The sequence below is a fragment of the Trachurus japonicus genome, chromosome 15 (genome assembly GCF_045865225.1).
Source record: "Trachurus japonicus isolate A0001 chromosome 15, Traja_1.0".
NCBI lineage: Eukaryota > Metazoa > Chordata > Actinopteri > Carangiformes > Carangidae > Trachurus > Trachurus japonicus.
This window is the reverse complement of record NC_140921.1, coordinates 12,802,289-12,818,623: the sequence shown is the minus strand read 5'-3', so window position 1 is coordinate 12,818,623 and position 16,335 is coordinate 12,802,289. Positions and strand designations below refer to the sequence as shown.

The 16,335-nt window shown below is 40.8% G+C and overlaps 1 protein-coding gene across 3 annotated transcripts in view; it reads right to left on the bottom strand.

The window, feature by feature from the left end:
- LOC146973295 (glutamate receptor ionotropic, delta-1-like) overlaps window positions 1-16,335 on the bottom strand; it is a 231,372-nt gene that overhangs the window by 58,946 nt on the left and 156,091 nt on the right. For all 3 annotated transcript variants that reach the window (XM_085799680.1, XM_085799681.1, XM_085799682.1), the window contains exon 4: window positions 15,253-15,458. In XM_085799680.1, the coding sequence (XP_085655806.1) occupies window positions 15,253-15,458 (206 nt within the window). The remainder of the gene's footprint in view (window positions 1-15,252; window positions 15,459-16,335) is intronic.

The following is a 16,335-nucleotide window of genomic DNA, read 5'->3' as shown; positions in this document are numbered from 1 at the left end:
TGTTGCAGAGTTTCTCACAAGCTCCCTGGAGGTACCCTTAATTGATCATGTAGTGAGAGGGAGCCATCTATTATTTACCTGTCAAACTGAAGCATTTATTAATCACACAAAGCAATTAATATTTTCTCTGCATGCACTACAGTTTCGCCATGCTCCATGGTAATAAAACTTGGCTTATTATGGAGAAAAATCACTTGGAGGTGCTGAATTTAGTCATAGCCAACTTAAATTGGTTTGCTTCAAGCCAGGAATGGGATTGGAAATTATTTGTTGGAGTACACAAAGGCTACAAAATGACACAATATAACACATCTGCTACTAATGTTTTGCTCTATCATTGCTCAAAATTGTGCTAGTTATGGTGTCTATTTACATGTTAGAAAATTACATGGAGGGAAAAAAAGTCATAAATAGTGTGACTCTAATGTGTCTGTGTCAGTAACACAACCAGAGAGACAACAGAACAAATAGGGAATATTAAAGAACAAAACAGGTTTGCACAGAGGGCAAGAAATGAACAGAAAGAGAAATGGAGACACGGACAAAAGTATACAGTGCAATAAGAGAAGAGACAGAAGGGGATGAGGTTATGAGGGGAAAAAAGCAAGGGCAGAAAGATAAAGTGCCCGTGTAGAGAGAAACATGAAACCATTAAGGTGAGGAAAATACAAAGAGGAAAAGAGGGAATGTCCTGTAACAGGGACAGAAGGGGAAAGGGAGACAAAGAGAGAGAGAAGAGGAGCGAACAGAGGGCAGAAGAGGATGAGATGTCTTACAATGATAGATCGTTTTCTGGCAGGCTCAATTTGTCATGCTGTTATTGGGAGGAAAATGGAATAGAGGAGCAGCAGTGAGGGTCAGAGGGAGAGGACAAGGGTCCAGAGGTGGGAGCGTTAAGCCTGGTGGGAGCAACGCCAGTGGACGGTAAGCGAGATAAACTCCACACCTCTTCACCTCTGGCCTTCAACAAATGATCACTGAGGTTACAGTGTTCTGATGACTCCATCCCACTAACCAGTGTCCCACCCAACACTGGTGGACGACATGCTGTTTTAAACATGAGCACGCCAGCATGTGTATGTTTTCAGAGATGGATCAAATTTGGGCAAAATGAAAGCTCAAACTGCAGTTAAATTCTGTTCTTATCGTGGCCATCATGTCCTTATCTACATGACAAGTTAACAATATTATACATTATGATCAGTTTACTAATAATAAGATGCCTTATTCAGCTTTATAAAGTCCTCTATGGCTTTTGTGGAGCTTTGCAAAGGCTAAGAAAATAACCTTGATGCTGTAACCAAGGTTGGGTTTGGAAATTCAAATTTCAAAGAGGGGGTGTGGAGTTTGAAAGACATGGCCATTTATAAGACAGGAATGGTGCAACAAAAGATGCTATTGAATTGAATTATGTAGGGTAGGCATATAGGCACGGGATCCTCTTCAGAGCTTGACTGATACTAGGGACTAAAAGTCAGGAACATTATATTTATAATATAATGCAATCCTTAATCCCTAGAGTGCCCCCCTTAAAGAGCTTATTTTATGTTTCAGCATCATAAATTCTCCAAACATATCTCCTAGCTCACAGTTGAGTTTCAGTAATAATCAACGGTTTAATATTTTTTTTGCAGATGAATTTGTAGTTTGATTGATTACACAAAATCTTTTTTTATTTCTTTTTTTGTGCACCACAGTTTGTCCACGCTCCACGGTAATAACTCTTGGCTAATTATAAAGATAAAACAGAGCTACTTTGTACTTCAGGGTAGTGTGACTTGCCTTGGCACACATGTTTAAAAAAAGAGAGAAAATTTCTGTTATTGTCCTTGGTATATCGCATAAACCTGAGAATTAAATATATGCACCAAAGATATGCAAATAAACTAGCAAATATATACAGTTAAACTGAAAAACATCAAGTCGAGAGGCACTTTTGTAGCTTTTTAATTATACCTGGCCTCACTCATTAGCACTAAGGGAGGGGGTGTAGACAGAACTGGCAGTGATGGATCTCGGGAAGGAATGAGGGGTGATGCAGTGAAGGTGTGCATGTGTTTGGGCGTCCTTCTGTGTGTGTTTGCATGAATGCAAAGGCTGTTGTTTGTGCCAGCATTACGCTCTCCTGCACCAAACACCGTGCTCCCTGTGTCAGGTTAATGAGTCATGCTGGGATAAACACTTCCAAGTCATGGCCAGTTTTATTTTTTCTGAGGGAGCGGCAAAGTCCAAGTGCCAAGAAACAACTGTGCTGCAGGCTGGAGAACTCTGAAAAAAACAGGACTGGGTAATGTGATGTCATGTGAGGGGTGGTAGGGGAAGTGTATTCCCTCCTGGTGGCTGCAGCAAGGACCACAACCCATCATGGCTGCCAGCAAAAGACTCGGTGGGGCTGCCAGAGCAATGGGTGCTGGGCTCAATGATGTGGAGAGCAGAAAGATATGAAAAAAAGTTTAGCAGAGAGGATCAGAGCTTGTGATATTTAAATTAGTGAAATAAAGTTTGATTTGTAAACCTGATTTTTTAAAGCCTTTAAGTTAACCTGTTTTGAGGAAATTGAATACAAGGAATTCAAACACAAAGTCTCACTGTCTTTATTTCCTGCACCCACGCTTCACACTTCAGGAGAGAAGCTCACCTACTTTACACATCACAGTAAAATGAGTACAGTGGAGTGACAGGGCTTTACAGCTCATCGGGATTTTTGATATTCTATCATATCTTAGTAAGTTGTGTTATCCGTAGAAGAAGGACTGTCGAAAAATTGGAGCAACAATAAAGGTGAGAGGAAAATATTGGAGAAAGTGAGTGAAAGCAAAGGTACTGGGCACAGGAAATGAATACAGTCTAGACACCGGGGATATCAGCTGTTACTGCTGAGAGGTGCTGTGGGTGGAAAGTGGTTTTGGACCTTTTGCACAGTTTGATAACAATTTAAAGTGGTGTAGATAATAAGAAGGAGTACTGTTTGGTTTGAAACACGGCAGATAAAACTGAGTAAATTATTTTTTACTCAAATTCAGCCACTTTTTGCATCCCTGCAGTCTATTATTGGAGATTCTTTTTTAAAGCAGAGCATGCACCCTGTTGGGAGTACATTAAAGGGAATGCAGTCTGAAACACTTTTATTTTTTCCATAATGTTTTCAACCTGTGACACTCTGACTTTGACAAAACAATTGGGAAGGACACAGAAATGTTACACAGTGAGAGCTTACTGTCAAGAGTCATCTACAGTACAGCTTTCATGTCAGAAGGATGTGGATGAAAGTGTGGGTGAGACTCGCATGCATGCATGTATGTGTGTGTGTGTGTGTGTGTGCGTGTGTGTGTCTGTGTTGTGCCTCACAAGCTGTCATGTCTACAGCGCTAAATTCCCAAATCAAAGGAAACCATCATCGCTGTCTATTTCCAAAGCACCCCATAATAACATGTCAACCCGGGACGCTTTTAAATCGCCGTCCACAAGCATTTGTGACAATAAGATGGAAGAGTCCTTGACATCAAAACACAATTCCTAGCAAGGGCAAATGTGTTTATTACATCTCACACTCACGTGTCACAAGGGTCCATTTTTAATCAGCAATTCATGGTCTCAAGTCTTGACAAGTTAATCTGTTTCAAACCTCATATGCCACGCAGTCAGATGGCTTCACAGACATGTTCTCAAAGGCCTTATGCGCTTTTGTTGTCGCTCAAAAAAAGGAATTACAGCAAAGTCACTGTTTCACTGTTGGGTGTTAAATGAGTGGAAAAAAACAAACATGGAGGATTGTGTATTGAAAGAAGTCATTCTCAACATTTAATGCTGACATTCTGGGATGGGGCAAGAAAGTTAAAGCCCATTTTATGCCACAGGTTTGCTGAAAACAGGAAGTGCATGTTCCAGTTGGTAGAGATAAATTGGGAAAATGCTGAATACTGAATACTCAGCTGCCTACAACTTAAAATAAGGCACAAGGAAGATGCAGTAATCCATTACCAGCAGTATAGCAGGTGAAGCTGTATGTCCTAAATCCTTTAGCAGGTCACATGGAGCTCTGCTGCTGACAGCACTGGGAATGTCTGCATTAAAAATTGCTTTTATTCAGGATGGAAAACCAAATATAGAGAGAAAAAGAAGCACAATCTTCATCGTATAGTGACAGATTCAGGATTTTTGTATTTCAATCTGACGTTTTGTAACAAAGTTGAGTAATGATAATGTTTACTCTCAAAGACAGGTGGTGGATAAGGCAGTATATCCTCTACAGTTGAGACAGCACTTCTGACAATTTTTTACTCCTGCGTAAACATAATTCAAAAAAAGAAAAAAGAAAAAAGAAACTTAGGCCGGCTGGATATGTCACAGTCAATTATTTAAGAGAATTTCAGGGATAAAAATTGTTGAAATAGTATAGAGCACCACTAATAAAATGAAGTAGTGTTAATTAATTATTAGAAACACTACCAAAATAAGACTATGATAATTACGAGAGTTTCTGCACAATGGTATTTTAAAATGTCATCAGATGATCTTGCAGTGAGCTCCGGAGGCGACTTATCATTCAGGTTCAAAAGAAGAGATGGTAACAAGGTACAACATAGTCTATTTTTTTCAGAAAAACAAAACTGCACCTCCCTCCAGCTGAATTCATTTCAGCTGTCACTGTGACAGGAAGGTATGATAAAGCTGCGAACAAGTTTTCATCTTTCCCACATTAGATGTGCAACCTGGGAAGCATTCACACTTTCATAGGCTACAGATTAAAATGCTTACAGCTGTCAAAATATATCCCTTAATTATCTCTGAACACAAAAACCATCCTTTTTCCCCACTGGTTTTAAAAAACCTCCTTTCTTAAATAGCTAGGCTCTCTGGTGGCTACGGCTCTCAGGTCCAGCCTCTCAGCACTCTCGTTGCTGCCATCTCATCTATTAGATTCTACCCATTACTGTTTCATGCAGCTAGTGCTTTATTATCTTGGAGCCCCTTTCTAGCTCCCCATCTTTTACTCATCTTTGACCTTTCCTCCCTACATCCATCTCCCCATCCTTTATATATCTCTCTGGCTTTGTATCTGTCCTTGTTGTGCTCTCTCTCACCCCTTGTTCCTGTCCTCCTCTCTTTCCCCTCCTGCCACCATGTGCAGCATCTCCTTCCCTTTCTCACGTTCCCTGGCAGAGGGAAGCAGTGCTTGTCACTCTTGTAGCTTGGTGTAGCCGCCGCACAGGAGGCAGACCTCACCCGGCCTCTCTGCTCCATCTATCAACTGGCCTGCAGAGCTGGCATGCAAACCGACACCACCCATTCTGTTTCCCCTCAAATCAACAGCTTAAGGAGGACACTGTTTTGCAAGCACAGTGAGAGCAGAGGCAATAGAGACTGGGGAATTTCACCTACATCACATTACAAACGCTGATGCAGATTAAAATGAACTTGAAAGAGCTGCAGGTTCAGTTACTAAGAATAGTGCACTCTTAATATAAACCCATATTCATAACATGTATTAGTCTTAATATTAAGACATACGATTAATTTTAAGAATTCACATTCAGTACAGGTATACCAATTACTTCAAGCAGTTTAATCAGTGTTGGTGAAAATTATCTCCTGTCTCCAAAAGCCAGAACCCAGAGAGCCAAAAATCTAATTTGGGTGTCTTGAAGATATATAGCTTGGAGCTGCACCGTTGACAATTAATTGGAGAGTGACTTTGGTAACTCATAAAAAGTGTCAAGTTTTTGTACCTAAACGTGCATGGTTTTATGCAAGAGATTTAGCAAACTCTCACTAATACAACCCAAGGACGTAGAAATGGGACAGTTGAAAGCTTCAAATTCCACTTTATGGCTCTCTAAAAGGCTCGCGTGACTCAGTGACGCTCCCCTATCATGAAGGGAACAGACAGTAAGTTGGGTGTCAGGAACGACGTGGCACCGGAGCTGACAGAAGACGCTGCATCCTCTCATGGCTAAAGTGAACGAGAAACGAGATGGCAACTGTCTGGACGGGAGAAAACAAGATGCCAGAATTTCAACATAAAATCGCAGACACTGTCAATGACATATGCATGGCGTTTGGAGTATGAGAAACGACTGTGGCCTGAGAGTAGACTGGCGAAGTGACAACTGACTTGTGACAGAATGTGTTACTCAGGGAAGTAGAACGTCATCTGAACAGAATATAATATGTGTCCTCAGATGACTTTTTCTAATGCACTTCTGTCCTTTACTATTAGTCAGGCGAATTAGGAACTTGAAATTAAAAGTTATGAATATGGCCCGGCCATATTAGTCTTTGATGAACTGTCGGCCTGACAAAGGTGACTCTTTATCCTCTGACCAGTGTGGAGTGGGATATTATTTCCTCACCTCCATCCGACCTTGTAGGGGAAGAAGTGGGCATGGACACACATGTAAGGCTTCCTGTTTCCCATAGTGTACATACTGTAGGAACAAAATAACTGCACTGAATGTGATGAGGTTATATGATAAGTTGTTTGTAAATTTTGTTGTGTCATTCTGTATCTCTTTACAGTTATTAACCCATAAGAACCCAGACCCATTTATCCTTGAAGGAAAATTAAGTGGGGTGAAACACAGACCAAGTGGAATGCATGGAACACATTTTTGAAGTTTTTTTTTGAAATAGCGCCACCTATTGTCAGAGATCTGGAATGTTGCATATATGTCACATCGGGCGTTTTTGGTATCTTAAAGCTGCCCTGTGGAGTTCTGCTCATTACGAGCCATCAGCAGTGTTTTTTTTCGAGTAGGCTACTGCAACAGTCAGCCTGCGCCGTTCGATGACGTTGAACCCCCCCCTTCCCTCCCTCCCTCCCCGAACGGTAAGTGCAGGTAACCAGGCAACCAGGTGACTGGCGAAGTAGGAAGAGAAAAAAAAGTTGTGGTCATTCAGCTTTGGCATTTATTTAGGGGTGTGACCTTATACATGTGTAAACGTTTACACGGAATGAAACTGTAAACGTTTAGTAAAAAAAAAAAAAAAAAAAATCCCTAAACGATATCTAGGCCTACACGCAATTTATTTTCATATTTTTATACATAGGCCTACATTTTGGGGGGGGGGGCTGGGTGAAAAATAGTCCCGCACACTGTCTTAATTTAGAGAAAACTATGATTTAATAAAAATGATGCTGTGACGCGCTTCCCTCCTCCAAAATGTGTGTAAGTGCGTTTTTTCTTTCCTTTTTTCTTGTCTTTTTTTTTTTGCGAGCGAGTGTGATGGCGCCGCCACGCCGGGTCAAACATTGCTTTTCTGGTTGCCAAAAAATATTCTAAGCAAATATAGCCTCCCTAAACACAAACAAATAACCTTAAACGGATTGAAAGGGGTGTCTCGGGACATTGAAGACGGCCGAGGACTGACGAGACGCCTCTGCTCCTGCCCGGTCTGTCCACTCCTCTCATCCGCACTTCAGCACCTGTCCTGGGCTGCACCGTGTCGGCTCGGCTCGCTCCTCGTTTTAAATGACTTTACTCCTTTTAAAAGTAGTGTAAACAATTTACTGTTCTGATCACTCATACGCGTGTATAGTTAGGCTATACGTTGCATTATTATAGCTACTTCAAAAGTAAAGGACGGTGGAGCGAGCCAAGCTGTAGCCCAGGACAGGTGCTGAAGTGTAGGAGAGGAGGGAGAGACTGGGCTCCGCGGGGCTCTGGCAACTAGCGGCGGATCAGAGAGGGTGGAGGACCGACATGACAGGGGGTCTTGGTCTCCTGGTACCTGTGCGGTCCAGGACCGCGGAGGTCAGCGAGAGGGGGGGTGCGGTGGTCGACTCTGAACGCGCTCACCGGGCGGATCTCTCTAGTTACGGTGCGGTGCGTGTCGGGGGGGAGGGGGGCGGGACGAATCCGCCGTCGGGTCTCCTCCGCTCCGGTGGCTGCAGTGTCAGTGCTTCCACCGGCTGCATATCAGACTAGACAAAAATAAGATAACATGTTCTTCTTCTCTTCTGTTTACCAGCGCTCTAAACCCTACGTCAAATCCGAACGTTGCGTTGCATGCGTAATTCCCTGTGCGACAGCGCGGGAAAGTCGCTCCTCAGAGGCAATTGCGCTCCTGGGTAAACCAGGGACTGTTGTGTGGTGGAGATGCGTTCAATGATCATCCTAATAAGTCGTTTGGCAGTGGCTGCAATGTAACGGACATTGTTTTATATGTATAAACTCCACAGGCCAGCTTTAAATTTTCACTTGAAAATAAATGGGCTTAACATTTTCTTTTGCTCTGTAACACAAATTTGACCTTTTATTTGCATTTCCATAACATATATCAAAATTACAAATTTGCTGGTTACTATTAACACCTTTTTAAGACAAGTTTCACAACAAAAAAGGGCAAACACTATAGAAATGCGAATATTGCCTCATATTGAAGGCTTTAACCAGTTACTGAAGCCTTAAAAGCTGTGCAACCACAATTTTCTTTCCAACTACAAATACCTTGGCATCTGGATGGACAGTTGTCTTAATTTTAAGCACCATATCACCACCCTCATTGCTAAACTAAGAACAATACTTGGCTTTCTATACAGAAATAAGCACTGTTTTCCTACTCACCACAGGAAAAAAATTGGAGACACTATTTTTTCTCTGTTTTAGACTATGGAGATGACTTCTATGTAAGAGCTGCTAGTTCCACTTTGATTCCCCTGGATGCTGTTTACCACTCAGCCTTACATTTCATTTCCAATGATTCATATAATACTCATCACGGCACTCTTTATCAAAATGTCGGCTGGTCATTTCTGACAGTAAGGGGAAAACAGCATTGGTTTTTATCAATTTTTAAAGCCCTGTCACAGTTATTGTCTCCTTATTTATCATCTCTGTTAACTATGAAATCACAAAACATTGGTACCCACTCACAGAACTGATAGTTGGGTCATATTCCATTCGTCAGAACTGAGCTGGGTAAAACGTCCTTCTCTCACAATGCACCACATGGGACCCTCTCTCCCACCAGTACAGCAGTCCAGAACCCTTGTCTCAAACCTGGTTCATGACTGTTTGACTGTGTTAACTTTTCTTATTTGTTTCCTAATATTTTCTTATGTAAACTCTCATTCTTCTTTGCTGTATTTGTTGTTCTGTATACAACATCTATTGCACGTCTGATGATCGTCAGTGCATCCTGAACACTGTATCCTATTTTGTTACAGAAAATACAGCAAAAAAGCATAATTACATTAATATGGGACCAGCATGGGATACTAAAATCTTGTTCATTTACTGAGAAGAGTGTCTCTGCTAAATCTGTGGTTCAATTTCCGGACTGATATATCATTTTATTAAATATTGATTGAATTTGACATTATTTTTATGTTAACATTTTTAAATTATGTTTTAAATTGAACAACATAGAGTATATTAATTCAAAATACCTGAATCACCTAATTTAATTGAGCAGTTCTTTCCCATTTTCCTCATTGTGACATAGGCGTCACATGGTATTTTTCCTGACTTTTTTAAGGCTAAGGCCCGATGTGACGTATATGTCACAGCAATATTTTCTTAAGTTGTTTTATATGAGTTTCTTCAAAAAATGAGGTCAGAACAGGTTAAATACAACAAGGGACATGTTATAAAAGGATTTGCATTGTGAAATGGGTGGTGGCTTATTTTATTGACAGAAAGCAAGCTTTTTAAAAGTAGCGGCCTCTGTGAAATGTGCCAACTCTGCTGGCCACCATCTTGGAAATGTTGTCATGGATAGAGAGATTCAGAGTCATGTGACTGCACCAGGATGTTGAGTAGATGTCACTTAGGGACTTTATGAATTAAAAGTTCAACATAAATATGTGTAAGGGGCTTTCCAGGACACTTGAAGGCAGTGTGACACCCGTGTCACCGTGGGTCCTTATGGGTTAAGGCCCAAGGTCTGACCGGTATAAGGATCCTTTTGAAACCAGCGTGTCTACTATTATTCTCCTAGTAAAAAGTATTTGCTTTTACTTTGTGAGGATCTTATGCTCAAAATGACAAAAACCCTGCACACACATCAGGCCTGGTGAAAATTTACTTGTGATATGAATCTTGCACATGTATGGTATACCTGTATAAGCTGCTGTATCTTTGTGGTTATTGTCATTTACTTAGTAGTTGTTTTGAATTTGTATTCACATTGCAGCTTTTCGTGGTATTGTTGGTCCCTGCACAGTCATTTTGGATCTTAATATGTCATTTTATGTTTCCTCACAGCGGTTTAGACACTTATTCAGTGTCTTTATATCATGTTGCATATCTCTGCAGCCGTTTTGTGTGTCTGTCTGTGATATCAGTGGTTGTTTTTAGTGTCCTTTTGTCAATGTGTTCTATAAAACAGTACAGGGCAGATCAGAAGAGAACGACTGGAGCTGAACAAACTGTAAAACACAGAGATGACAAATGAAGAAAAGGGCAGGAGACAGAGGACGACTGTGATGAACAGCACTGCTACTCTGCAGCAGATCAACTTTATAGTTTCAGTAACAACTTAACACGGCCTTAACATATTTGGTTATGCCCTGCACATCCTGTTCGAGACCTCCAATCCCAGTAATCCCAGTACTTTTTCTTAACATTTAGAACCATCATGAGAAAAGATTAATTTTTGATCTCCTGACTTCTGTCACCATGGCAACTTTACTTTTTTCTCTCGTGCTGAAACTGTTTCACTCTCTGAGGCCTCATCATCATTCTCCATTCACATATTAGCATATTTACATTTTCTCCCCCAGTATCTCTGGTGGGGAGCGGGAACACTCTGCGACACCAGTTACCAACATATTAATGAGGCTTTGGTGAATTAACAAATCTCCAGCAATTCTAATATATTAACATATTCACAGGAGCATTTGTGGGGTGTGCTGAATGTGGAGCTGTACTTATATCCTAGTCCCTGAGATGCCTCATGTTAATTGTATAAGGAATAATAAAGAATTTAATTGATGTGATTAAATGCGATCTTATGAGAAGAAAAGCTATCTACAGGGTCTGTGAATGTGTGTGTGTACCCAATTCACTGGAGTAAAGCAGAGGATCAAAGCTGCATATCATTAATGAAACTTGAAAGCCTTGGTGTAGTCATAACCTGAGCACTGATTTATTTGTCTACAAGTGCTTTACTTTTAGATTAATAGAGCATTTAAAAGAGGATAATTGGTATGTAAGTGGTGTTTTTGAGTTAGAGTTAGTCAAGGTTCTTTTCTATATTAAAACATTTCTTAGAATAATATTGTCAAAGGAACAAAGAAAATGGAACAGTGAAAAACAAACAACCAGCCCACACATACTGTAAGCCAGAATACATATAGCATCATACAATAGTGTTGGTAAATTGTACATGAATATACCAAAAAATAAAATGCAGCTGAGTAGGAAATACCCACGGCTATAAAATGTCCACAGGAGTATTTAGGAGACCACAGTCAGAGAGGAGAACTGGCAATTAATAACCAGATGAACACATGGGGCTCTAGACCTGTCTAAGACACCTTTCCTCTTAATATACTCCACAAAGGGTGCAAATGTGCAAACTCAGAGTAACAATTAGACGTAGAGTATCTTGTCTTTTCCCAATATAATAAGGAAAGGAAATTGTGTCAATTAGCCTTTTTTTATAACAAAGAAAAGATGAAGACTTTTCATTTCCCCAAACTAATTCCCCTTTTAGCCATAGCCATGCCAAACATGAGAGCCAGTTGACCCTTGTGGAAGCTCAGAGTACTATTCAGAACCGCTCGGTAAAGCATAAGGACAGTCAGGGCGAGGGGTGAGTTGCCTCCTAAGTATTACACTGTACAGGACCATTGAAATATCTCCTCCCAGATCTGTCTGCACTTAACAGCATGACCAGGCCAGCAGGGGTGAAAAACCCCATCCTCCAACTCACTTTAGTCACATTTAGAGAAAAGGAGCAATAGATCTTATTGAGCTCGACCTTTAGGTGTAAGTTTTAAATTTTATGAGCTGAAGTCTCACATTAACAGGACAATCTTTAATTACACTTAGCCCCTTTTCAGCAAAACTCAAGAGGTATATCAGAGCCACTTTCCTTGCACCAGGCATCCTTAAGATTTCCACTGGAGATATTTCTGCTAAAGATAGACCAACTAAGATATTACATGTTTTTTACAGACACTGTAGAGAGAGACAGAGACCACAGGGCCTGAGCTGCATTCAAAGCCGGGCCGCTGCGGTCAGGACTAAAGGCCCCCATATACTCGGGCTCATCACCATTTGCAGAAGAATCAAAAAATCAAAAAAGCCTGATGGCTAAAGGTACAAAGGATCCTCTATATTTCTCCGTCCATGTGGTATGCACTCTTCTGGGTGAGCTACCAGGGCACCTCAACTCTGATATTAAATGTTTGCAGGTTGGAGTTAGAGGCATGTGTTCATTACAAGGAGGCTGCCCAGATGTCTGGTCAAACACTGTCTTAAAAAGTTCTTGTGTGCAGGAAACAGAAAAAGTGATGAAGAAGAAGATGAAAATGGCAAGATGGCAAGATTATTATCAACGTTCAAAAATATTTAACTATTGACAGCTTTTTTCTGCATATCTATGGAGAACGAGATGAGTTTGACCTGTATGAAATTATGATTATTAAAAAATGTCACATCTATAGAGCAATTTGTGACACCAACTGGCCTCTTGATTTGTTCCTACCGTATTTTATACAAAGTTTAAATGAGTGGATACAGAAAATACATAGATAAATGGCCAGAAGATATTAGATTGGCTGAAAATTTGTTATTTTGTATTTGAGGATATAGAAACAACAACAACAACAACGTCATGCGTCGTCGATTATATCACATTATTCCCTTGGAATGGGGAGTGTTGCATTATGGGCTATTTGCAGCCTGACTTGCTAGTCTTGCCAGTGTTTTCAAGTACATCTACTGTATAGTGAGTCTTTCAGAGTTACTCATCCCTAAAAGCCCAGTTTAACCTGCAGGAGGTTCTGAAGGCTGCTGCCACAGAGGAAAGAAGTTCATGGCAAAAATAAGTCAAAGCATTTCCAGACATCTTCACTGTAGAAAGGAAATCATTGTGAAAATGATGTGTTCCTGATATCACATGTACAATACATGTAATTGTGCATGGCTTTTGTTAAAGAGGATATACAGCGCTGTACTGTCATTTGTCATCTTCCATTGTTCTTTAAATGTAAGCGAGCTCCAAATGCAATAAAAAAGACAAAATATGGATTCTATATGATATTCCTTTTGTGAAGTATTTCTGTTTTTTTAGTCCCTTCCATCTCTGTTCTATCGATGACTCATATTCACTAAGTAAGATGGATATGTCTACTTATTGTGGCCTATAGAAATTTCATAACTTAGAGCTTACAGTTTAGTCTTTCTTTCATAGGGAGTGACATTAAAGGAAATGGGAAAAGGTTCTTCACCGAGAGAAAATACATTTTCAGTGTTCTGGGACTTTAAAGGAAAAGAAATGAATTAAGAAATCAAACACTGCCTTCAATGAGATGTATTTAATGTAAACATTTACATTTTTTAAACTATGCATAGACACTGTTACATTTTTCTAAATGTTGTTAACCCTAAATGGATGTCTTTTGCATATATAGTGTATTCAAATGGATTTTCTGTGTGAAACCAGGCTTCTCCCACTGATTCAAGTGATATGGAATAAGTAGATCTCACTTTTTTCAAATGCTGACACATCACAGACGCTTTGCAATATTATTTATAACACATAATTATACACTTTTCATGCAAGTGCAGTGTTCCATGTCAATTCCCCTTATCATGAGCACTTACATGTTCAAAAATTTCAACTGCTAAGATTAGCAAATGTGTGGAAGGAGCAAATAGAAGGAAGGTTAGAAACAGCTTCCAAATTAGAACAGCGTGAGCTTAGATAGACACAAATCCTGTATGGCTCCACACTGTTGACTTTGTTTTTATTGAACCTTGCCTGGAGTTATATGCAATAGTGCTGATCAGAATAGTAAATACACTCCGTGCTGCAGCAGCAGAGTGAAGACTGAATGAATGATTTACTGTAGAAATACCATTTCTTCTGTCCATGGATATATTTGTAATATTCAAAGCAGAAAATTAGAAGAACTGGTTTAAATATCTCAGGCTGATTTCTGCCATTTGCTTTGGGTTTTGTCAGAATCACACAAGTGAAAACCAACAGCTGCATCTCATTTTATCAGATAAGGGATGGACTACTGGTGAGGTAGTGGAAGTTCCCAAGTTATTTTATTGTGTGTTTTGTTTGTGTATTATTTGGTGCTAGTGAACACGCCGGTATTTCGTTGTTCCTTTGTTCCATGGTCAATACTCATGCATGTGTCCTCAACACAGTGTGACTCTGTGAACCAATCAATGACTTCAACCACTTGGTGATTAAGTACAACTGAGTGAACGTTCACAGGAGGAGAGGTGTGTATTCAAGTTAGTGGTTATGTCATTGACTGTGTAGGGAAATGACTTTGCCACAGCACCAAGACACGAACTGCAACAATCAGTCTTTAGGCTGCAGGGAACATAGACACTTAAACTTGAGTTTACTTGATCTAAAGACTGCAGAGGAAACCCATCTCATGCACACATACAGTACACACATACGAGAAACCTGAATTGACCTGAGGTTGGTTTTCATTAAGAAATTGAAGTGGCTCCAGTTATTGCAGTAGCTTGGCTTGCTACATTTCAGTGTAGTAAACCTTCATTTAATGTGAACTGTCTAAGCAGCTTGCCTAACACGGCTTAAAACACGACACAACACATCATGAACTGCATAAACAAACATGTAGCTACAGAACAATATGAGTGATTAATGGAATTTGTCCTCTTAAGATTTTGCAAACTGAGCTGTTTCTGGTATTTGCATCTTTTTAGGCTTAACAGAGATGTTTATTCCAGTATAATGTCTTTTTTTTTTTTTTTATAATCGGACCATAAATGCACAAGGGAAAAATACTTTACACCACACTGGGCAAACTTAGTGGTGTTTGAAAGGCCTCGTTAAAATTATGCAACCTTGGCTGCTTCCTAGATGGAGCAGTTACACAGACCAACACACAAACCGCTCTTTAACTATAATAGTGGGACAGGTCGGTGGCACACTGTTCTAATGGTTTGGACTATTCGACCGGATCTCAAGTGGAACCACTTCTCAATTCCTATCCCTATTCATTATGAATCATCTTCACAAAATAAATGCTTGTTTTCATGTTGCTCATCCCTGGATGAAAAAGAAAGTCTCAGCACTGAGGCCTACCTGGTGGATGAACACCTGTGCACCTCGAGGACTCATGAGCAGCACAGCCCGCCGCAGAGTGTCACGGTACCGGTTGAGCTCCTCAGTGCGCATCGTGTTGAAGAGGTCGGTGAAGACACGGCTGACATTGCGGTCCACCCTCTGCAGGGACACATCCAGACCCAACCGAGAGGCCTGGTCCATGAAGGTTTGCAAACCCCGGATATCTGGAGGGACAGAGACAGGGACAGGGAGTTGGTGAAGTGGGACCCACAGACACCGAGACACGTGAAAAATAACACTTTAGGCAGGTGTTGTGTTATACAGTGCTTTATTCCCGAAGCATTTAATCTGATTTGTGGGTAAACAACCCGTGCTTTTCAACACCCCGCACATGCACTCTATATTTTCAGGCTTCGTTCCAAGTGCTTCAAGGCAGGTTTCGTTCATTGCTCCTGATCTAAAGCATGACAAAACACAACAAGCACTCCTGTCTCTCTGTTTCCAGGGGTTTACAGGATATGAAACTGCAGACAGGTGTTGCTGTACCCAGAGACCTCTGTGTGTGTGTGTGTGTGTGTGTGTGTGTGTGTGTTCATTATGCAGGAAACCACTTAAAAGAAGCCTGAGCAGCACACACAAATCAAAGGTGATGTGCAGCAGAGGGCTCACAATAAGCAACACCAATCCCAGCAGTCATGGTGGGAGCAGCAGCTGAGCGTGTGCCAAGTCATGCCGCATTGTTAAAGAGAGGTTAGGTGAAATCAGTAGGGCTAGACCTCCTTTCTGCATCCACAATAGATGTGTGCGTGTGTGTGTAGAGGGAGAGAGAGAGAGAGAGAGAGAGAGAGAGAGAGAGAGAGAGAGAGAGAGAGAGAGAGAGAGAGAGAGAGAGAAAGAAAGTGAGTTTGTGCGTGTGTTTGTGTGTGTGTGGATGTGTGGGTTTTCCCCTGTTCTCCATCTCTAGAGATTTTGATGAGTCATCAAGCACTCTGGTGCTTTACTGCTGTGAAAATACAATGTACAGTGGCATATAAAAGGTAAATAGACACGAACACACACACACACACACACACACACACACACACACAGTACGTGCTTGGT